The sequence below is a fragment of the Drosophila suzukii genome, chromosome 2R (genome assembly GCF_043229965.1).
Source record: "Drosophila suzukii chromosome 2R, CBGP_Dsuzu_IsoJpt1.0, whole genome shotgun sequence".
Lineage (NCBI taxonomy): Eukaryota > Metazoa > Arthropoda > Insecta > Diptera > Drosophilidae > Drosophila > Drosophila suzukii.
Window position 1 is genome coordinate 8,921,382 of NC_092081.1, and position 23,908 is coordinate 8,945,289.

General features: G+C 38.7%; 3 protein-coding genes across 3 annotated transcripts; 1 reads left to right on the forward strand and 2 right to left on the reverse strand.

Annotated features, from left to right (window-relative positions):
• Window positions 1-2,384: 2,384 nt before the first annotated feature.
• LOC108009002 (uncharacterized) lies at window positions 2,385-3,400 on the reverse strand. Its single transcript, XM_017072947.4, has 2 exons — window positions 3,241-3,400; window positions 2,385-3,057 (listed from the first exon to the last, which is right to left on the reverse strand). Exons 1-2 carry the CDS (start codon window positions 3,311-3,313, stop codon window positions 2,462-2,464), a joined length of 669 nt encoding a protein of 222 aa, XP_016928436.3. The 5' UTR covers window positions 3,314-3,400; the 3' UTR covers window positions 2,385-2,461.
• A 406-nt stretch (window positions 3,401-3,806) lies between these two features.
• On the reverse strand, window positions 3,807-4,243 carry LOC136116528 (uncharacterized). Its single transcript, XM_065863122.2, has 2 exons — window positions 4,159-4,243; window positions 3,807-4,096 (listed from the first exon to the last, which is right to left on the reverse strand). Exons 1-2 carry the CDS (start codon window positions 4,241-4,243, stop codon window positions 3,807-3,809), a joined length of 375 nt encoding a protein of 124 aa, XP_065719194.2.
• Window positions 4,244-10,105: 5,862 nt separating this feature from the next.
• Window positions 10,106-11,427, forward strand: Gr57a (Gustatory receptor 57a). The gene is made up of 2 exons (XM_017072951.2): window positions 10,106-11,254; window positions 11,311-11,427. Exons 1-2 carry the CDS (start codon window positions 10,106-10,108, stop codon window positions 11,425-11,427), a joined length of 1,266 nt encoding a protein of 421 aa, XP_016928440.2.
• Window positions 11,428-23,908: the final 12,481 nt, after the last annotated feature.

Below are 23,908 nucleotides of genomic sequence, written 5' to 3' on the forward strand. Positions count from 1 at the left end.
CGCGACTCTCACTCTTCACAGCTGACTCTCAACCACCGGGGAACAGGAAAAAGTGGGTGGAAAATGGGTGGAAAATGGTTGGAAAATGGGGGGCGGTGGTGCTGAGTAGAAGCGTGTGTGACGACACTTAGGACACTCATCCCCCCGCTGGTGCCAAACATCTCAATTATTTGTTGACTTTGGCACCCCACTCACACACTTTCCCGACTTTCCCCGACCTTACCGATTTTATTATCAGCCCCACAGCATCAACATTAACATTTAAAACAATTTTCAATGTTGTAAAAAGCAACTGTAAAAATGCCTGCAAAAGGCGGGGAGCATTTACTATTTGTATATTTCCTCCTTCACAATTCACACGCCTGCATACTTAATGCCAACAACAACCACAAGGAGCAGCACATTTGCCCTCGACCTCTGACCCCCCCGGCCACTTCTATCCCATTCCCATATAGAAAATCGCTGGGGGAACTACCAAGTAAGCCACACAACAGTTTCTCTTATCGCTCAAATGTCATCGACTGTCGGCAGTTTTTGGCTTTCGCTTTCGCTTTGACTTCAGTTTTTCGGCTTTCGGGTATTACCCCCAAAAAAAAAAAAGAAACACCCCTCTGGACATTTTCCACCCCCCTAAACCACCCCTCCCCTTGAAAAGGGCGTTCATTTGTGAAATTCTAGCCATGCCCAGGGGCGGCACTTGCGGCATTTAGTTAGTAATTTAGCGCATTTAGTACGCAATTCCAGCCGAAGGCCTGCCGGGGAAACAACTGCTGTTCTGGGGTCAAGGCCCCGGTCATTAAGCCAGCTTTCTCTGCCTTCCCAAAGTGCACAATAATTGTAGTTTTGCTGCTGATTCGCTCATGAATATACAAACACACAGTCGAGCTTCTTAAAGAAGAATTTTCTGGAGCATTTACGATTACTGGAAAAAACTTAAAAACTATGCTTTTATAATAATTTGTATATTTGAGAACAACTTTCAGATTAACATATATTTTTTAATATTATTAAAATCTTAATATCATATGAAGTTATAAAATACATAATAAATTAAAACTGATAATTAATTTATGAACCACATATTTAAGCTAAAGATATGTGTTCTTTTGATCATGATAAAAATTAACCTTATCACCTTACAAATTTTAAAATAGTTTTCAATTCTTATTTCTTATAAGGCAATATTTCCGTTAAAATAATAAACCTATAAAACATTAGTTAAAATAAATTTTTAAAAGAACTACAATATTTTGATTATAAGACTTCCGTTCCCTTTACAGATGTTTGACTGTCTTTAATAAACGTACACTCCAGAGAAAGTCTCAATGGCTGCTTGAAAAAGACAGAGATATGGTAATTTGAGTTTGATTTTCCTCCAGGAATAGTTTGCCTATTCTATTTTCCCCACTTTAATCACCTTCTACTTTTTTAGACCATGACAGAACTTCCCAGACATTAGCATAAATAATAAATGTTCCCTAATGCAATTCCTGGCTGAGCATTGACAGACACGGATTCCGATTCAGGGATCAGACAATAACATAAACACTGCAATTTACTCTCACGTGAAAGGAGATTCAAAGTTAATAGTTCGCTGGACACAAAGTCCAGGGTTGAGGTCCTTCGACCACATAAATTTCGCATCCGAATCAATAACTGAAGCCGAGGAAAATGCTGGCAAGGGGATGCCGTTGACATTGGCTAGTGTTAAAGTTAATAAATTGTGGCCAAAGAGGATTTATATGGTCGGCCCGCTGGCCTCGACGGCAATGACATTTCAATGTTTACATAAAGACCAAAGTGAAGGCGACGTGAAGGGGGTAAAAGGACGAGGGGGATTCGAAGTGGAAGGGGAAGTGGGAGTGGCAGGCTGCGTGCCTTTCTGTTTGTATTAATAACCATACTTCCACCACGATTTGCGTGACGTTGCAAATGGGTGCACCAGGAACAAATCTTCGAAACTTCAATAATTAAACATAAAGTGGAGCTAACAAAAATATCTTTCATTTTTAGAGACAACCTAAAGTACATAATCTGTTCAAACTACTAAATAGGGTTCGTTTTGTGATAGAATCTTTTAATCAATGATCTAAGATTTAACAATATTATTATAATATATATTTTTAATTTTAATTTCTAAAAATATACTTCTTAAAAAACTTGAACAGATTTTTAGGAACTGCCAAAGAACCCCCCTTTTTTTCAGTGCCTGCTCGTGTGTCACATATGAATGTCTGTTTCTTGTAGGCAAGTCCACTTTCCTTGTAAAATGTTATCGGGCGAAGCCCAGAGTGCATGTCAGCAAATCATAAAATGTGTCAATCCAAGATTTTCCCAAGTCATCCGACCATTAATAAAGACAGCCCACCCCAAAACTCACGCAATATGGAACAATTAAAATTTAATAAGCTAATCGAAGTCAATAAATAAGTTAACTTAAAGTAGAGGATAAGTTCTTGCTTTAAAGTCTATGCCTGCGTAACTTTTTCAGTGACTGGCGATGGGTTCGACCACGTTTTGGGTACGCAGATCTTAAGGTTCCTGCGCGAATTTCCAGTTGACGCCTTCGACGACCCTTTGAACTCAGGACAATGCAGGTAACTCCATTTCCGCCAGAACCCGAATCCGTAGAAGTCACTGAGGGGGAATCGAGAGTACCAAAGTCTGTGGAAGTGACTCCAGCCTGTCTCCACTCGCCGGATGGTTCTGCATCATCCACCAAGTCATCATTGTAATTGCTCCTTCCGTTAATGATCTCACCGTCGGCACTGCGACTGTTGAAACAGACCTCCTGGGCGGATCCACTGCTACCCGAAGTCGTCGAGGATGCAGTGGAGTTCAGCAGACTGGTGATGTAATCTATGGTCACATTCGAGGTGACCACATCGAACAGAATGGAGCCACCAATTCCTTTTGTAATGCCAAGGGCGAATCCACTGAGTCCGGACAAAGCCGAAGCCACCGATCTTCCAGCCTCAGAATCCACACCTATTCCGGATTCTCTCAAAGCCTTTCGCAGTTCTCTTCCCGTCAATGGACGAAGGGCCAGGCGACGAGCTGCAAGTTAAAACAGGAATAGGATTAAAATCACTGAGATACAAGCATTTTAAAAAATAATAAGACTTAGGACAAACATTTTTACATAGTATAGTATTTTTACAAAGTATTCGTGTAGAATCCAGCGGGTTATATTATTATCCAAGCCCTATATTGCTAAACAGTTACACTTTCAAAACTCACCTTCTACACCAGCACTGATATACACAATTATGACCACAAATAGGCCAAAGGTCAAATTCCCGAAAGACTTCATCTTCTCGACGATCTTTCGCGTAATCGCGTAGAATCCCAACTGAAACAGCCGATGGGTTCAGCTTCACTTTTATCTGTGACGAGAAGCCAAAGAAAGTTACAAGTTTTGCATATGCAAATTCCCGAATACCGCAGACAAAAAGACATTTTGACCCCTGAATAAGCTGCGACCCCAAACTGGTTTTATTAGATACGTTAATAAGAATCACTATAAAGCCCGTGCCTACTTTTCGTAAATAAAGCAGTCAATCAGATTATATTGTGACTGAACTTTAAAATGATATGAATGAAAGTCAAATTTTAAAAGAATATTATTAGAAATTTATATTTATCCTTTGATATAATGAGAAATGTAAAATCATTTCAATATGTAACTTACCCCCATTAAATTGCTGCAATTATTTGTCCGCTTATATCAAACGTTAGACTTATTTTTAATTAATCAACTATAATTATTTAGTTAATTAAATAAAAACACATTTGTTTTAATATTTTCAATTATTAGTATAGTAAACCAGGCAAGTTACATCTGAATTAGAATTGCCATCATCAAAACAGATCTCCCTAACCGAACCACTATTGGCTGAAACATTGGATTCCTCGGGTTCGGTTATATTGGCAGTAATGACGTCGTAGATGAAGACCCCAGTCAGGGCTTTTCCCAAACCCAGGGCAAAACCAGTGAGGGCAGCAAAACCGCTGGAAATAGATCGACCCTTGGGCAGAGAGTTCTCCAATTCCCGAATCTCTGCAGGTCTCAGGGGGCGCAATCTCAGATGTCTTGCTAAATGAAAAGGCGAAATTCATTAGTTGATGGTCTCCACTTTCATAGATCATCATATCCACCCAAGGGACTTCCACTATACGAGTAATTCGAAATAATAATCAGGCCTATCAAGAGCCACCTCGTCCACTTGTGGCTGTTGTTCATCTTGCTTCAGGGAACTTGACTTGGCCCGACCTCAGCATTGATTTATATTTATGCCTGGGCCAAGTCTTTAGAACTCATTTGCATAAGCACTAATCACTGACAAGATGGAGAGGCAATCACTCATTCCACATGTATACATACGTTTATGCCTCAATACTCCCATCAGCAGGCAGATTTCTTTATTTTTTTTGCTAATCAAGCACTTTCACTTTGGTTGATATGAATATGAAAACTTGGCAAATGAGCAGCAAAGAAGGCGAAAGCAAACTTGATGTGAGGTCGCCGGGATTTGCATATTTCAAAGGTGGATACAGAGACAACAACAGAAATTCTTGTGACCAGTTGACCTGCTAATCGAACCGTGTCACATGGTGCTCTCCACCAGATGAACCCACAAACGGGTCTTATGTCACCCAGTCGACGACATTACTCCTCGTTAGGATCTGACTTTTTATTTAAAATGTTTTTTCAATAGTACCTACCCTTAGGTGGGTATATTGTATTTTAAGACAGATTTGGGAAAAACATGCATATCGGGTTTTTAGTTATTTTATAACAATATATCAGGAAATAAAATATCTTTATAAAAAAGTAAATACAAAATCTGGATTATTTTATTACAAGGATATGAAAACAAGTCAAATTCAAACGTATTTCTAACAAATCATCATAAAAATGATTACATTTAAAACAAATTCAGCTTGCAATTTGGTATATGTTTTAATATTTGGTATAAATTACATGCTAATAAGATACATTCTTCTATAAGAAAATTCTGTTATAATAATCCTTAAAGATTAAGGTATTCCATAATTCGATTCTTTAACTAAAACTACCCTTTTTGCGTGCTCTCCCTGTGTTGACTATAAATTCAGATTTCGTGGCTCGACGGAAGTATTAAGCTGATTTTATGGCTTACAACTGCATACTTAAATGTGCTTCCAGGCCAACCCAGACTGAGATTCAGATTCTGCCGGGGAGTGTTGTCTATCCCATTTGGCAAGCGATACGCAGCCGGTCCCTGGGTGCACTTTTATTTGCCACGTACAAGTTGTGAATGGCCGGGCAAAGTGGGGCATAAAAAAGTTTTAGTTGCAGCTTTGTCAGACATTTGCTTTTGAAAATGGCTTAAAGCTGACATCTGCCAATTGTCGGGTAAGTTTCTGGCTTTCTCTCTGTCCCCTGGACAGACACCCGGGGGTTGGAGTTTAGGTATTGAAGATATATAATGGAACTACTGCTCCCTTAGCTCTTTATTTTGGCGGACACTAAAAATGTCATGGTGTTGCAGCTGCTGGGCAACAAGTGAAATGCAACCGAATGAATGCCAAGCTGTCTGCGCACGCGAACAATGCCACATCAACGCCATCATTAGCATCATTTTCAAGGGAATCTTACATCCTATCTATACAGTACCTACCCACAGAATCCACTCCTTGGGCACGCCCGATTATTTCTGATTTACGCGGTGGCAGCGGGCGTTGCGCTTAACATCATTTGCAGCTCATTAATCAGTTCTGACGCACGTCGGGCTGCAGCTCCGAAACCGGCAGCCAAACCGACAAGTCTTCATGTGGCAAGGAAAGTTGCCGTTTCCCTGGGAACGTGCAACATAATCGGATTGGCGGCCCTGAAGGCAAGTCTTGAAGAACGAAGGTCCATCGGTGGGCAAAACTCCAATCTTTCCACAACGCTGTTGCATGTGCCGCGTATCTAATTTCGTCTTATTAAGATTTTTTTACTTATTTAATATTTTTTCTTATGGGTTGGCTTACAATGATGGCTTAACCAAGCAAATGGTTTTTTTTTATTTTAAGAGCAATATTAAAGAGAACAGAACAAATAACTATTTCAATTTTATTAATACTCTATCCCTTGTTAATACTCTAAATTGGTACATGGTATTAAAACCATTTTTTTGTTAATTACAACAAAATATTTTACACCTAAAGTTAACAATCGTCTTATTAACCATTGAGTTTTTCTTCAAAAAATAATCAAAACATTATGTATGGTATATATGCATTAAAAATGTTGATATTACATAGAGAACCATGATTCTTTCAGTGCAATATAGTAGAAGTTTTCTTGAAAAATTGATGCAAATTTTAATTTATTTTCTGTGTACTTATGTACTCCGTCTTCATTCAAGTATAGAGGCCATCTCGAAGGCCTGGTGGGAATAACCCGAATAGCGCGAACTAATACACCCCAGTGAGATCTGTCCCCCTGGAATGGAATGCAGGGCATCTGTGCAACTTCGAGGCGTGCCGGATTCGCTGCGAGAGGTGAGAAGTTGCAACACAATGAGCAGGCACCATAATTTCATCTTTTTTTTGCTGGTTTTATGTGGCACGGCTGAGTGGATTTTATGCTGGCCGGCGGAGAAGGGGATTCGCCTCAAATGAACATGCAGCACGGAAAAAATGAGTCAAGGCGCATATTTCAACAGCTGCGCGGAGATAAAGCAGCCGCGATGATAACCCTTGACTATAAATATATATGTATCTAGACGTATTATGTTCGCATAAACTTTATGCATAACACAATTTATAAAAGCGTCCGGAAAGGAGTGCACTTACTCCAGGGCCATTTGCTCGTTAACATTAAACGCCTTTGTGCAGGAGGACCAAGGACTTGCCCTTATCACTGCTCCTTGATGGGCGGACATTCGAGCGGTTGATGGGCCGCCGCTTAAGGATGCTCGTCGATATATCCAATCAATGCAGGCCCATTGGCGCCGTTATGGCCAAATACGGTTATAAGTTGCATCAAAAGTTGATGGCTCCATTGTTGCTGCTTTCTTCTTTATTTACGATGAAGCGATTTATGGGTCCTCGAAAGGGGGGAATCCCACTTACACCCCCGACCATTTTGACCCAACTGGGGGTCACCGTCTAATTGTGAGAACAAGAACATGCGTGGTCCGCTCAGAACTTGAACAGAACGTTAGTTAGCTTACCGCCATAAATCATTCTTTATTTCACTCACGCACACCATCTACAATGAATGGGCCAGGACATTAGCACCTTCTTGGCCAGCAAATCAAGGCCCGTTTGAGTGTGTGTGAGTGTGTGCGTGGGCAGTAATTAATTATGGCGTTATTTAATTTAATTGTGAGCGGCATTAAGACGCACTCAGTCGAGCAAGTGCCTACAAATGGGCTCCTCGACATGCCCACTTAACTGCCATCTTTTAAATTGTCGGCAACAGCAATATCCGTTTGAGAAAAAATGCTTATAAATACCATTATCGATTTAAAAATAATTTAAAAAATTATAAATATTATAATAATAAAATATTATACAAAATATATATATAAAATATATATAAAATATATATAAAATGTTTAAAAAGGATCGCTTCTTCAACACGAATCATTTCTGATATAATATCTTGAGGCAGTGATACATTGTAATAGAAGCACAACTTTTTGAAAACTTTATGTTTTATCCGAAATTTTATCATAGGACATATAATATAAATTTTAGTGATACTTTTTTGCTTCAAAAGAGAGCGTTATTTTTAGAAAATGTTTAGAACTTACATACCTAAATAATGTTTTTCCTAATTTAATTATATTTTTCCCCAAAAATGCAGGAAACAGAAATATTTCAAAGCTCTAGTATCAAAACAACTTCAATCTTACTGTCATTTTTAACACATTAGAAGTTCTAAATTTGATTTGGCTCACTTATTACCCTCAATCAAAGCAAGTTCGACTGACAAGGGAGTGTTGTCCTCTATGTTGTTGCCGATTCGGCCCTTTTGGAGTGTCAGAGCCGAACCGCTGACAACGAAATTTTGATGGGGGTCATGTGGAAAACTGACTGGGATTTTCCATTTTTCCCATTTTCGGCAGGCCCCTCCAGATATGTGTTGGCATTTGAAATTAGCGTTAATTGAATCCATATGGGCAGAGATTTGATTTCCTTTTTATGTGATTCGGTGTTGTTTTACTTTTGGACATTTCAGTGAGTCAATCAGGCGGTCCATCAGTCAGTCAGGATGTCAGGAAGTGTGTGGGATTTAAGGGAAAGGGAGGTGGGCAAGTGACAAGGACAAATGGCCGGAAAACTGGGAGGGGAAACACTAAAAAGTACTACGGATTCAATTTAAATCAATTGAATCCGATTGGATTAGGTAATTGCCATTGTTAATGCAAATTCGGCTGCATATGTTACTGGCTGTGCGTTGAGGCGTAAGAAGATAAATATTAAATACAAATTAATTAATTTAAAAAAAAAACGAATTACAGGAGTGTATTCCTGGGGAAAAAAGGACTCCCCGACTGCTGTAAATAGTATAACTAACCATTAACTGATTTCGAACGCAGTTCATGCACAGTATTCGAGCATCATTTGTTTATGCATTTCATTTATAACATTTATTTCCTAGTTAAGCTCCCAGAGGTTAATCAGCCAGAAAATCAACAGTTGCGCATAAATAATTCCGTGTTCGAATTTATTTATGCCTCTGTGTCCATGTGCACTGAACCACAAATGTGCAGCAAACAATTTATTAACTGACTCCATTCCATTCCGTTTGGCTGTCATTTGCGACCATTTGACGTTTTTCCATCCGGACACAGCCTAATTAATTTTACACTTCTTCTGCCCAGCCGAATTGTCCCTTGGCGCGACTTTCTTTCGGGAATTTCATAAATATTTAATGCAAAATAATTAACAGAAGTGAGAGTGGCTGTGAGAAGGCGATGATTGATTGCCACCTGCTACCGTTTGGACAATCATAAAATTTCCGTTAATCAAGTTTTATTAATTAAAGGCAACAAAATGCGACCCCCCTCCATCTTCTGGCCACATCTCTGTTAATTTCACCTTCCTTGGAAAGCTGTAAATCATTCCACATATACGTATACATCAACGAACTGGCCCACTTCGAAGGGTTGAGCTCTGTCACCGGGCATTAACAACTTTTCCCAGCTTGGCCATAATCCCATGGATTATGGTATTTAATCTGACAGCTTTTCCACTCCATTTTTCCCGGGATGCAGAAATTAAATTACTTGTATTTCCACCAGTTTGTATAATTTTTCCAAATTTGTAAAACTATTTATAAGCCACAAAACCAATTTAATTGAAATGCAACTTTTCGATTAAATTGTTAGACAGTTTTTGCTACTTGCAGCTTTTTCTGCTAAATGTGTTATACCTAAAGGTTTTAGAGCGACGGAAATTGTGGGTATATTATAATCGTAGGTTGTATGTATGAATAATAAATAAGTTTTTTCTTGTCCTTCTATCTCACCGTTTTAAATTTGAGATCGTAAAGAACATGATTTAGAATTATGAAAATATTAGCATAACAAAGCCAAAATAGTGAGTATTTGTTGGTCTAAACATTTGATAATAACCTTTTTTCTTGTTTATGTTCAAATCATGTTTATTGTGTTTACCGCGTTTACCGAGACTGCACACCACAGGCAATTAGAAAAGAAATTGTTCATAAATTGGGAAAAACACTTGTCAAAAGTTATCACAAAAGTAATCGAGTTAATTACTATATTGCTATAATAGTCATAACTCATTTGTAAAGGTTACAAAAAATACACATTCAGAATTTCCCTTTGAATGTAAATCTATCCACTTTGTAGATATAAAAAGATCAGGAAAGTCGATAAAAAACTACAATACAATTAATCAAATAAATATATTGATAGCTGGTTGAGATAAAATGTTTTATATAGTATACCTTGATCTGTAACCATTTTTATTTATTGTGGCTGGAATTGGCAGGCACTATTTTGAGTGCACGGGTTTTTGTTAATAATCATATTGCTAATATGTATTTTGTACCTTCCTAATAAAAACCCCTTTAGTTGGAATCCAGAAATCAAGAGCGATGGCCGTTTTGTTTTTATTCTGCGAACCAAAAACGGTTTTCGATTGTGCCGGATTCATTTGCAGCCTGCAATTTTTAATGGGCTGTAATGGATTCGGCATATATGGATCGCACTTTAAGATCAGTCGCTGGAGAAGGATTTATTCGCTGTCGGTAGCCATTTTGGCCTTATTCGGTCTTTTTGGTTCCCTAAGCGTTCTTTTGGGAGCCGAGGATGTAAAAGAAAGGCTTGGAAAGGCGAATGGTCTGGTGTTGAGTATTTCCGTTCTGGAGTTGGTCATGTCCACCTTGGTTTTTGTGGCCACAGTGATATCACTGCAAATCTGTGCACGTCGTCATTTGGGAATCTATTTAAGATTGGCTGCCTTGGACAACCGGCTCATAAGCGACTTTGGAGCCAATCTTAATTATAGGAAGATGTTGAGGAAAAACATAGTGGTGCTGGGACTGGTCACCCTCATCTATACGGTGGCTATCAATTGTGCCGCCTTCCAAGTGACCGTTGGCCACAGACCCCTCTTTCTGCTTTTCGCCTTGTGCTATACGATTGTCACCGGAGGACCCCATTTCTCGGGCTATGTGCATATGAACCTGGCCGAAATGCTGGGCATCCGCTTCCGGTTGTTGCAGAAACTACTTTGCCCGGAGTTCCTCAAATGGCGATTTCCTCAGATGCAAGTGCGGGAATTGCGTATCCGCCAGTTGGTGTCCATGGTCCAGGAGCTGCACTACCTCGTCCAGGAGATCAACGTGGTCTACGCTTTTAGTCTGTGGACAGCCATGGCCCACGACCTGGCCCTGAGCACCAGTGATTTGTATCTACTCTTCGGGCAGTCCGTGGGAATCGGCGGAGGTGGTCAGCAGGATGAGGATGACTCGGAGCAGGGCAATAGATACCTATTACTCGGCTATGTTGCCCTCTGCATGTTGCCGCCACTCTACAAGCTCCTCATTGCCCCCTTTTACTGCGATCGTACAATTCGAGATGCTAAAAGATGTCTCCGGCTCATCGAGCAACTGGACAACTGGTTCCCTGAAAAATCCTCAATGAGGCCTCTAGTCGAGTCCTTAATGTCTTGGCGAATGCAGGCCAGGATTGAGTTCACCAGTGGCCTTGATGTCCTCCTCAACCGCAAGGTTATCGCTATGGTGGGTACTGTGCAGAAAAATCTATCTATTGAATTAACTCCTTCATCTTTCATCAGTTCACATCGGTTCTAGTCAACTATCTGCTCATCCTCATCCAGTTCGCCATGACCCAGAAGATGGGTGAGCAAATCGAACAGCAGAAGGTTGCTCTTCAGGAGTGGATAGGGTACTAAGAAATAGAAAATATATAGGTCTCTAGAAATATATATTATAATTTATATCTTAAATAAAAGTCTCACAAAAACTAAATGTAAGCCAATCCTAAGAAATAACTGGAATTTTTGTTTTATTTTTGCATGAAGCATTTTTTATATATTCTCTTAGGAACCAAAGTATCTTTGGGTTTTGAATGCCAGAACTCGCACACCTTGGTAAAGCCTTACTAAATATTATCGGTTATAAAGAGATTTCCGTTTTTTATATACATACAAGTAGAAAATATTAGTGTAACTTTCTTTCAAGAACCAAAGTACATAAAGGTTTCGAAAGTTATTTTTCAGATTTAAAAAAACTTTAAGTTACTTAAGTTAATCTTAAATCTTGGTAAAGCCTTACTAAATAGTATAATTTCTAAACAGATTTCCGTTTTTTATAAACCTACAAGTAGGAAGTATTAGTGTTACAATGCCCTTGGAGAACTGTGGTGACCTTTACATATCTTAAAGTGTCTAGAATTTATGGCCGCCCCATAGGTAATTTTTATCGGGGACTAAATTAATTTACTGCGAGTGGCTCGTTAACATGAAAACTCCATAAATAAGTCAGCTTTCCCCTCCGAACTCCCAGTTGCAGGCATCTTGTGTCCAGTGTCCACTCACAACGGCCCAATGTCCTGTGTCGACTGCACCCAGGAGAGCCGACTAATGATTATTACGTTTGCCGTTTTATTTTATTTGAGTTTTATGCAAATTTCCTTCAGGGGATGACCTGGTTGGGAGGCGGCTGTTTTATCAATGCAGTCCAACCCCAGGTGAAAGTCTCCGGGAGGAGGGAAGTTGAAGGTCCTCCGGCTAATTGTGTAGAGGCATACGGTTTCTATCGATTTCTCAAGTCAATCAAGGCACTGCCAAGTCCGGAAATAAATCAAGGAGTTTTCGGAAATGTCGTGGCATTCTGCTTATTTTCGTAGGGAAACGGAATGCCAAGCGATTTCCGTACATTGCCAACCATTTGTACATGGATTTAATTTCGAAAAGCGTAGTTGAAACATTCACATGGGAGGCGAAACTATTATGAGTATTCGCGAATGTTATTACCTTAATTTATGGCCAGCCCATTGGAAGCTGACTGAAAAGGGAGACTTTGTGTATTTATGGGAAGGCGGCTTTTATGCCCGTCGTAACCATTGTCCTGGATATGACGCGTAATTGAATAATATTTTTTCGCTCCTTCTCCCTTCAACTCGGCTGGCTCTTTTCGCCGCATTCCTTTCTTGTATTCAAGTATTTTCGATTGGCATGACTGCAATCCTCGCATATATACGTAAATACACAAATGTTCGCAGTGCCATATAATTTGCAATAATTACCAACGGCAATCCGCTCCGTTTTTGCCTTTCAAGAAATGTGTGCGAAATTATTGCATGCGACTAATTGAAAATTGATTGCGCCCACTTTGGACGAATAATTACCAGAATAATATTTTCCCCAATAAAATATCGAATGGCAAAACCATAGAAAATTTTGCATTAATTTAGCCTGCCAAGGGGGGTAAACCCATTTACATGGCAACTAGGCTTGAAAAAGGTTTTTGATTTCTAAAAAATTAGCAAACTATTTTTGGCGTGAAATGTCAGGGTAAAAATAATATAACACGTCGAGGTCAAATGCTTTCAAGGGGATTGCTTTAGTTTCAGCATTATTGAGGGTTAGTTTAGGACGGATAGTTTAATTAAATTATGTATCTATAAAACACAATAATTTTAGTTGAATTTTAACCGATACCAGTTCAATAGCTTAGTTTGACTTTGATGGTTTTAGAAATGGAAAATGCAAAACTAAATATTGTACATAGTATAAATTAAATGAATATCAGTAAGACTCTGTTTGGTTTCGGTGGTCTTGTAAATAAACAATTTTAAAATAAATATATTTTAAAAGTTAGGTTTATGAAAAAAAACTTGTTGGAAATTTAGTTGCTAACAAGCTATTGCTAAATAATTGGTTTCTAGTTGTGTAATATTAGAGCTTAGATTTTTAAACATTAAATGATACTTCAAAGCACCGGAATATATATACTGCTCACCTTGTTCTTTATTTTTATTGGTTAATAGAGTTGTTTTCTTTTTGTTGCTGTTTCTAACGTTACTCTTAATATATTTCTGGTACCATATATCATTTTACCCCTTAATTAACAAAATAAAAAGATTTAAGGAAGTAAAGTAAGGTAACAATTCCTGTGTTGTACTAGAACCCATAAAACTGCAAGGTGTGTGTAATCCCCCAGCCCTTCCAAAACTTCCTTTTTTCCCCTGGCGAGGCCCATTGTTAGAGGCGAAGAATGAAAGAGTGCAGAAACCCCGGCTCAGGCAGAGCTGACAAGCTTTTGTAATGTCCAAGCCAAAAACTCATAATAACGTAACCCGCTTTACTTAACTAACTCATTTAAAAGTTTCACTAATAGCACGTCACACATGCACACAGGCAGCACATGGCGTGTGCTTAGCCCAATTAAAATGTGGTCAGGGCTGAAGCTTTCACAACTCGCGAGGTGCCCGCATCAGCTGAGGATAAAAAAAAAAAAGAAGGAGAATGGTTTCTGGGGATGGGGCTAAAAATGAGGATGAATCTGAGGCTCAGGCAGCATCTGCTTCGGTTTTATGCACAAAAGTCGCTGCAACAATGCAGAAATGGTTGAGTTTTTCGCACCGGCTCCTTGGCATTTTGCATTTGGTAGCTTAATTAGCAGACGTAGACCGTTTTCGCACCTGCATGAGAAATGCGAACACAATGGTTTAAATGGCAAACGCAATGTGTTTACACCCAGGTATAATGGATAATGCGAGCTGGCACAAATTAGGGTTAAGTTGGCTGACAAAAAGCATTCATTATAATTATGCGACCCACTGGGTTGGCACTGACAAACTTTATAAAGAGAATCGAGTATCTCTGGGGCGATTGTCAATAACTTACTTTGCACACACATATCCTTTAATTAGCTTTGTATGTTTGCCCTCAACCCATTCTTAACTGTCATTCTACTCTGCATATATCTATATAGAGTACACACATATATTTATCTCACTGTCTGTGTCAAGTCAATCCACATTTATTTATTTGCATAACTTCCACTTAAAGTGTCAAGCCAAAGTTGAGATACATGAATCTTGGCAATGTTGTTTGCTCAGCATTTGACAGTCGAATCGAGTGGAAGGAGTATCCAGACCAATTCGTATGCAAATATAATAGTTTCCTTACTCTTTTCGAGGGGGTGGCGAGCATTTAAACAGATTTCCCGACAAATATTTTCAGCAGTGAGTTAATCAAAATATCACGCATGCGACACGTGCGCCGCGCATTGTGCATAATTGATGGGCAATCAATTAAAACCAACTTTCTCATCCTGGGGCCACAAAAAAAAGAAATAGGGTAATAGTGCTACTCCTGGAGGTGAAATCACTTCAGAGCCACTCAACTGGAATTGCCTTCGGGGACACTTTGATTCGGTTTGTGTGTTTGCATATCGAATCTCGCATGCAAATCCACTCAATTAAAGCAATTTCGATGCAATTTTAAGGTCTCTGGGTGTCGGGGCTTTAAATTAAAAATGCATTAAGTGCGAAATGTAGTTGCTGCATTCGCATTGTGGGCTTCCATTCCTAATGAGGCCAGACACAAACATTTGCCCACGTAATAAACATTTTACGACCGTGTGCGAGTGTTTATTTATTCAAATGCATTTAAAATAGCATGAAATGCCATAAGGAGGCGACACTTAACGAGCCCAAGACGAGTCCTACTATATATGCTATATATATGGTATATATGGTATATATATATGATCCCAGCGAGACGAGCACGCAATCAAAGACGGCGAGCACGAGGACGAGAACTCTCCAGGCTGAAGCATTCGCCATGTCGCAGCGTAAACACTGAAGCCTCCTTTCTCCTTTCACTCGGGGCAATGTCAAGAGCACCTGGCCCACTCACACGTGCTGGGGAAAGATAGAGCTAGAGGAGGGAGCAGGTGGTTCGGGTTCAGCGGGTCCTGCTGCAGCAGGTCCTTTTTGGCTGGCATCCATCCATTAATGCATTTACTAGTCTCCGCTGCTCGCTCATTTTGTTTGCACAGTCCAAGCAAACGACTTTTCGAGTGTCGCAGCTGCAAGGACATGGCTCAAAAAATAAACACACATGCACGTCTAATTCAAGTGCAAAGAAACAGGCAAATTATGAGCATTTTGTGCTGGCTGCTTAGTGAAAATGGTAAGAAAGGTTAAGGGTTAAGGCCACTTTTGGCCAGCCATTCTGTTGGGCTCGGCTTAAATTTCGTACAAATCCCATCTTTAAAGTGCGTTTGACTCGCTGACTTCAACCCATACATATTGTTTTATAGTCGTTCACAAAATTAAATGTATTTTATTTTCACTCGAATTGAAAAAGTCTATTTTGTTTTATATGCAAACTGTTAAGATCTCTCATGGGAAATCTAAAAAAAAAATTCATTGTTTCCAATCAAAACATTTTTAATTTATTTGTTGAAAGAAAAAACAAGGGAAAAAAAACCGCCGATATTTTCTCGTATTTTTAAAGATTATCTGCCATTCGTTTGCATTTTGTATATTCTGTGAAAAAGTGAGTGTGAAAAACGACAAACCCAATCAGCAATCAATTAGGCATTGATTTAATGCGTTTCAGCCCCAGCAGAGTCAAAAGCTTCGCATTAATTCAAATGCCAATATTTTGATTTGCCAATTGGTTTCCTTGCAAGCCAAATCCATACACACGGACCATAGAAATCAGTTGGCTTAGTGGCGGCCAAACCGAATCAAACCCGCTTAACCCAGCCCATGAACCCAACAAAAGCCCTCGGCCAAAAATTCAGTGTAAATGGCCAGAAATCAGAATGCATACTACCATATACTATTTACACCCGGCGGAATACGCGTCCAGCTGCAGCCTATCTCCATCGCATATTGGCTCGCAAATGCTGGCATTAGCCCTCTTTATGCACTTGAAGAAAAAGGTTTAAAATTAAACATTTTGTTAGCTTATATATCCTTCAAACAAAAGATGACCTCACCTTCAGAAAGGTTTTATTGATTGATAAATTTAATCTTAACATCAGTGTCACTAATTTCTTCAGATTTTCAAGAACACCTTTTCATCATTTTTAAGAATATTTGTTCTTGATAACTAATTTCTGCATGATTTTACTCAAAATTTTTTCTAAATTATAATTTATTAGTTGATTTAAAATTGAAATAATTTTAAAATTTAAATCTTATTAATGATTAGGCAATAATATACACAAAATCCACCAAATGATGATTGAATAGATAATCGAGATGTAAAAAAAAACGCAATATTTTAGACTTTCAATTTTACTCTAGAAAATTTCCAAATTATTTATGGAAAAATGCGGTTTAAAATTATCGTAAAAATAGTTCATATATTTGTTTTCTTTTTTATTTTTGTTCAATATTGGGACCTACAACTTAATTTCTCTTGGTGTATATTTCCAATGGCCGGCTATTGGCACTGCAGTTTGTCATGCGTGTTTCGCACAAAATGCGATCAGAGTCGACAAAGCGACAAGTCAGCGACGCTAATTCGATTGCAATCCAAAGTCGAGACCGCATTTGGCCGCCCTGCAGGCGCTGCTTTAAACTAGCCTAAAACACAGGCTTTGGCAACAGTTTAAAGCGCCAAAAACGCAGTCACTTTTCAAATAGGAAATCGGAGACAAACACATCCGCCGGATGTCTAAGCCGAAATCAATGAAGAAGTCAGGTGTAGAAATCGGCTCACCAGCAAGGAGACAGAGCGAAATGCCAGCAGCAGAAGTGAAAATCGTTTTGTAATTTGAATTTGATTTTGGCAAACAATTTCGGAATGCGGAAATTGAAAGCGCATGCTGCGCGGAAACTTCCCAGCTTACGTAATTACAAGCGGGTGGTTTTATAAGATAGAATAACAACAATGAGAGAGGGCTTCTCCTACGGCAGACTTGAGTATATATATATATATATATATATTTAGCAACTTGCAGCAACAAGCTGCAAACGCGTTAAGAAAGTTTCGCGGTTCCGGCACTTGCCAAATTGACTGACAATGCACAAGCGCATATACGACCGTATTCGCCGACGAAAAGTTCGCATAATGGCCTAGGCGCCATCCTTTCAGACCCTCGCATCCATTTAATTGAAGTGAAATAACATTTTGTGTCAGCGTCTAACGAGAGTTTTCCTCCCCCCACCTTTTCCACCCGGGGAAATCCTAAACTTTTCCAGCAGCATCTGGCATACATTGCGTATGCGCAACATTGAGCTCGCTGCAAAAGGAGAATGTTTTGTGCCGCGCAAATCTGTTGCAAGGCGACCAACATGCAATTTGCAACATACCCGGCAACACTCCATGTCCTCCAAAAAGGGACTCCAAGTGGGTGCGAGTGCAAGGGCAAGTGCGTGTGGTCTAAGTCAACTTTAATTGAATCCCAGCCAGGATGACGCCAGATGGACCAAATGCGACCAGGTCGCGACAACAAATGAAACGAAACCCCAACGGAACAGCTCAACTAATGAAATCTGGATAATAGTCGGGGGAAGTCGTGGGGGAAGTGCATTCACTTGATACTTCCCGATCAAGGGGAACCGAGTGTGTTTAAAAGCATTCGCAAATCAAATATCCAATAAGATTTTAATCACTTGAAAACTTGGGTGCATGCAATAACGCCCACTCGAAATCCCATGTGTGTTACTCCTCGGGGCATTATTGCATTCACCCTGAAAACTTAAGCACAAATACAAATTATTACCTAAAGAAATATAATTCATTAGATTATAAAGTTAGTTAGTTCTATATTTATTTATAAAAATAAGTGTATACTTAACTTCAATTCTAATTGGTATAATTGCCAATATATATATAGTACTATAGTATTCGTATTATTAACAAATGTTTGGGCTTACATTATTATCTTTGATTCGAAGTTTTTAACTACATGAATTAAATTTGAAATATTCTTAGCATTTTAAACATAAATTGGAATAAAACCAACGTCGATCTTGACATTGCCCAACTTTTGAGGACAAAGTAAACACCACTTAGAGTTAAAAGTCCCTTCTTGGCACCCAAATAAAAATTCGGGCGGGAAATGTATGTGGTTTTTTATGTAAGAGTGTGTCTTCAAGTAGGTCGTATATCTGGCCAGCTGAACCAGCTGTCCTTGAGCCATTTGGCGCGCTATATTCACTTCTTCCGGTCTCCACTTCAATGCTCCCCATTCTCAACCAGATGTCGGCACATTTGGTCAAGCTTTGCATGTGACTTATGCTTTTTACGCCTTTCATTTTAATTCGGTTAAGCTGGAGATGCGTGCCGCACCCGGAGGAAATGTGGTAAAGGGTTGCAGTACCAGGGTACTCGCCTCATAGTGCCGCATGTCCGAGCAGCCCTGCTCCATTAAGCTAAGTGCCGTGCGAAGAAGAAGGATCCTGTGCTCGCTGCAGGATATGCAATGCATTTGTCATTGCGGAATGCGTTTTAGCAAATGTTGGCCACGCTTTCAAAATTACATAACACAAATACCAGGAGACGGAGATGGAGCTGCAGCCCGGACCTTGCTTCGAAAGAAGTACCGAGTCCTCCCAATGCTGCTGATGGTCCTACAGTTTTTTCCAGCTGCACTTAAAAAAATTACCACAACAAAATTTATTTTAACTTACCAAAATATAGCTGAACTTTCTTTTTTAAAGTCATCATAAGTGGTCGTTTTCAGTTAGGATACTATGTTTTAAAGTTTTGGCCATAGGACAGTTTTTAAATTTCAACTAACTGACTGGATTTATTTTAAAAAGTCATGACTTCCAGGACGTAAATACCTTTTTGCTAAAATTTTGTTTATAAATTTGTATACTACAAAAAAAATTCATGAATAGTTTGACATGAGATTTTTAATATAAATACAGTCAGTTAGTCAATATTAAAGCGAATATCATATGGGCGTTAGATTTCAAATATAACTTAGTTAATATTTTATTCGTCTTATAAGATTATGTCGTCTGATTGCTATAAAAATCGATTTTATTTCAATTTTTCAATTAAAATTCGTTTGACATTTTCTTTAGTATAACAAATATTTTGGGAAAAGACTTGTTGGGGGAAAACTGCAGTGGGACGATGGTGCAAATATAGCAATTGCATTTTCTCTGCGTGATGTTGCTGGTGGCGATGTTGCTGCTGGTGATGTTGCTTCAGCCTTTGTATGTTGCTGTGGCGGCAGCTGAAATTAATATTTGCACTCAAAATGCAATTTTCCAGGCATTTCCTCTCCTTTTCGGTGGTCCTAGTGGAACGAGTTGGGTGTTGTCACTTGTTAGAGCTGCTGTTGCTGTTGCTCACGTACATGCCAGCCACTTCCGCTTTTTGCCCACCCAGAATTCCCGGACCAGGGAGCCCAGAGCCCAAAAACCCAAAAACCCAGACTCCTACCATTCCTTCATTTAGCATTTTCCCGTTTAGCAGCGTGGGAAATGCAGCGTCGCGTAAATGAATTTGCCATTTCTCATGGCAGCAGTAGGTGGACCATGATCCTGATCCTCATCCTGGAGTTGGCCAGATTCCAGGCTCGGACGGATGACATGACCATTTGTCAAAGCCAGGCACACACAGCATCACATGTGCACACAGCCACATTAATAGTTAATTAGGCAACTGCTGGTGTTGCTGCAACATGATGGCGCACCTGCAACAATAATTGCATTATTCATGGGCTGTCGCATGTGCGGCTGCTATTTTGAGCAACTCAATTTCATAATAAGTGGGTTTGTAGTGCCGTAAACAACGGCAAAACAGGCAACAACAGGCGCCAAGTTCAAGAACTCAATTATGTAAGACAAAATAGGAGGCTGAAGAGGGAGCCAAGGATACGCAAGATGGCTGGGGGAATCCCCTGAGAATCCTGCGCTGCTGCTGCCATCGTTAATCTTACATGCAAATTCATATTAAAACTATGCCCTTGCCCTGCCGTCTTCTGCTCCTTTTCGTCTTTTCAACTGGCGCAGCACAAAAAAGTTGTTAATTTTGTATGCCAACTGTAAGAGTACTTTGAGCCCCTCTCGACCCCCTTCGCCGCGCCCCTTTAACTCAGCCACTGCATTGCGCACTGCTTCTCATTGCAATAACATTTTGTTTATTTGAACTTTTCCGCTGGTGGCGATGGTGAGGGCTGCACGGGGATTTCTGCTCGGTACTCAGTGTTATGTGTCTGCATCCATCCCGGCCCAAAAACTCCACAGAGATGAGCTCGAAATGATTACACCAGACGAGTTCAATTAGGTTATATGTATGATAAGAAATGATTGGAACCAGTAAAAAATCCTAAAGGGATTAATTAAATAATGGGTTGGAACTGTCTCTTTTTGATCCTGATGAATCTATTAAGTCTATTAAATAATATATCTATTAAATCAGTATGCAATTGGAAACATCTTTTATAAATAATAAACTGATGAATACTATGGAGTTTTCAATCAAGGTACCCTGTATTATAATTAATCAACTGAACCAAGTAAAATAAAATGTTCTTATATGTAAATAGCAATATGTTTCATTATGGTAATATACATATGTATGTGTCTTATGTTTATAATTGTATTACTTTTAAGCAGCTTATACAATATTTAATTTGATCAAATACATATATTAAGCTTTATATAAATTTTAAAAATTGTGTAGTAGCACATCTTTTTATAAATATGAGTATTTAAGAAATTTTAGAATATAAACAATACGTGTAAGTAATTACAAAATTACATGACTTTGTTTACAATATTATTACTTGTAATATTATTTATAATTATTTACACTATGAAATTTTTCCTTATTATTTTATTACCAAACCTAAAATGTAATTAATGTAATATGAAACATTTTAAAAAATTCCACAACTTCATGCATGAAACTCCGGATTTTTCGCTGCACTTTTGCAAATGCAATGCCAATACAGTGAGTGGATTTTGCATCGCGACAGAGGAAGTTTGTCTCGCCGCCAGCCACCGAAAACAAATAGGTAAACAAGTATGAAAAATGCTAATGAGCCTCTACGTAATTAAAATCACACACCCATATTTGTCTACAAATGTACATACAGATGTCGCTCACAGGTGTACAGGTGTGCAAATGCGGAATCCTCGCTGACGGAGATGCAATTTCAACTAATTAGAATTTTATTAACTACAAAACGGACAGATTGTTGGCAGCCTCATCCAGTGAAAGCGAAGTGGATTCGCCCAAATGAATTCCCGATCGTTGAGGACTCGACTCGACAGCCAAGCAAATAGTTGACTCAATGTTGGGCATACAGAAACCATGTCAGATCCAATCTGCATAACAAATGGAGAACTCGAAAACCCTTTTCAAGGCCAAAGTCAGACAATCAAAAATGTATGCATTTCACCAAATATCGAAAACTTGCATAGGCATAATTTGACACTAATCCCCAAGCAGAGAAAACAATGAACAGGATTCCCTACTTTTTGGGGCTTTGGGGTTTCTCGAAATGCTTAAAAACCACTAAAAATATTTCTTGGTGGTTAAATATTTTGAATATAAAGAGCTTTAAGACAGCATAATAATAAGTCAAAGATTTTTTGAAAACTGTAGTACATTCAAGATGTAAGTATCTTTATTAAAAAAATAACTCCCGTACACTATCAACATAATGGAAAAGTCAAAATAAATATATGCATATTATTATTTAAGCTTTCCCTTTACTTATTAAAATTGAGTTGCATGGTAAAAAAATAAAAATGGTAATATAATAAGAATACAAAAATCGAATTAGAGTCCTTGAAATTATTGTTAAACCTAATAAAACCATATTTAAAATTAAAAAAAAATGAAATGAGTAAAAGTCATTGCGAAAAGATTTCAATTGAATTTGAAATCTATGTTACTTAATTTAAACTAATATATTGGTAATATTACATTGATAATGGATATTAAAATAGTTTTAGTTTTAATTTAAAGAGCTCTGCAAGGGTAACACTCACTTCCACAAAATTTAGAGAAATCTAATAGTTGTTCAAAGCTTTGGTGCTAAGTTTACGTTTTCCAAGCACCATATTCATATATTCCGCTCGTGGGTAATATGAAAACTTTGGCAAACTGATAAACCAGATTACTGTAGCGCATCCTGGCACAGTTTCAGTTTTCAGGCCCTCAAACACACAATCACACTGGCAGAAAGGCAGTCGGAGATATGATATTATAAGCAAAATGCTGTGCTCTCGTTCTTGCCTTTTCCATATTGTAGGCAATTTTATAGAGTGTGTAAATGTAAAAATGAAATACAAAAAAAAAAGGGAAAAACAACAGAGGGCAGCACAAAAAATCGGTGGAGGGAGGCGAAGGAAGCCGCAGCAAAGGCAGCAAATTCGAATGAAAAACTTTCTAATGAGTCGGCATTACAATTTCAAATTTGTTGCGCAAATTATTATAAAAGTTTGTGTGTGAGCCGAACAACATACTCAAAGTTATATATACATACGTACGAGCCTGAGGTTGGCATACAAATGCCACAATAATAATTTTTACCCACCAACAAGGAAGAGAGGAAAGTCCGTGAGTCAATTACAGAAGGAGTATAGCCTAGTTTTGTTGTTTGACTGCTACCTTTATCCAAAAGAACTTGTTTTCAGTTCCAGTCACTCAGCTTGACATTTAATTATTTAATTATGTTTAAGCCTTACTGCAGCACTTTCAATGGGCCGGCAGAAACTGAATGTTTTTGGCAGCTCTGTGGAATTTAAATTCGGGTTTTTCCCACAACTTTCCCTCGGAAATTGTTTTAGTGGCATAAATAAAATGTAAGAAATTTGTAAATATATATGTTTATTCAGGGGAGCATGACAGGTCAGGCTGGCCAACACAATTCGCACCTAATTTAGTTTATTATTTCATGATTTCATTTATTTTTTGCCTGCGGTCGGCCGAAAATTGTCGGCCAAAGTGGATTAGAGTCGGTTTGGGCCGTAAAAGAAATTTCAACTTTTCCGTCCTCGTTTATTTTTTATTATGCGTACAAAAAATTGTTGCATGCAGAATGGCGGGGGAGCGCTGTTTTGAATATTTAAATCATTTTATTTGCCACGCCACTTAGCGAGCGGCATTCAACGTCCGTGGCAGCAAAAAAGCGCCTGCAATTCTTTCTGCTTTCGCCTCGAAATCAATTATTTAGGCAAAATGTCAGCCAAATCTGTGCTCTGTTGTTCTGTGCTCACTGTTTGTGTCACGTTATGAATTTAGATTAAACAATTTAGACATCAGGCTGGATGTGCAACCTAACTGGAGGGAATTGAAATCAGTTCACGGCTCTGATCACCAATAAGTTAAACGTAAATCACTCACATATTGTGGAATACTTAAATATGCCTTCTCTTTAAAAGCTATTAATATATTATCCGATTTTTCAAATGAAGTTCCACTACGTTGG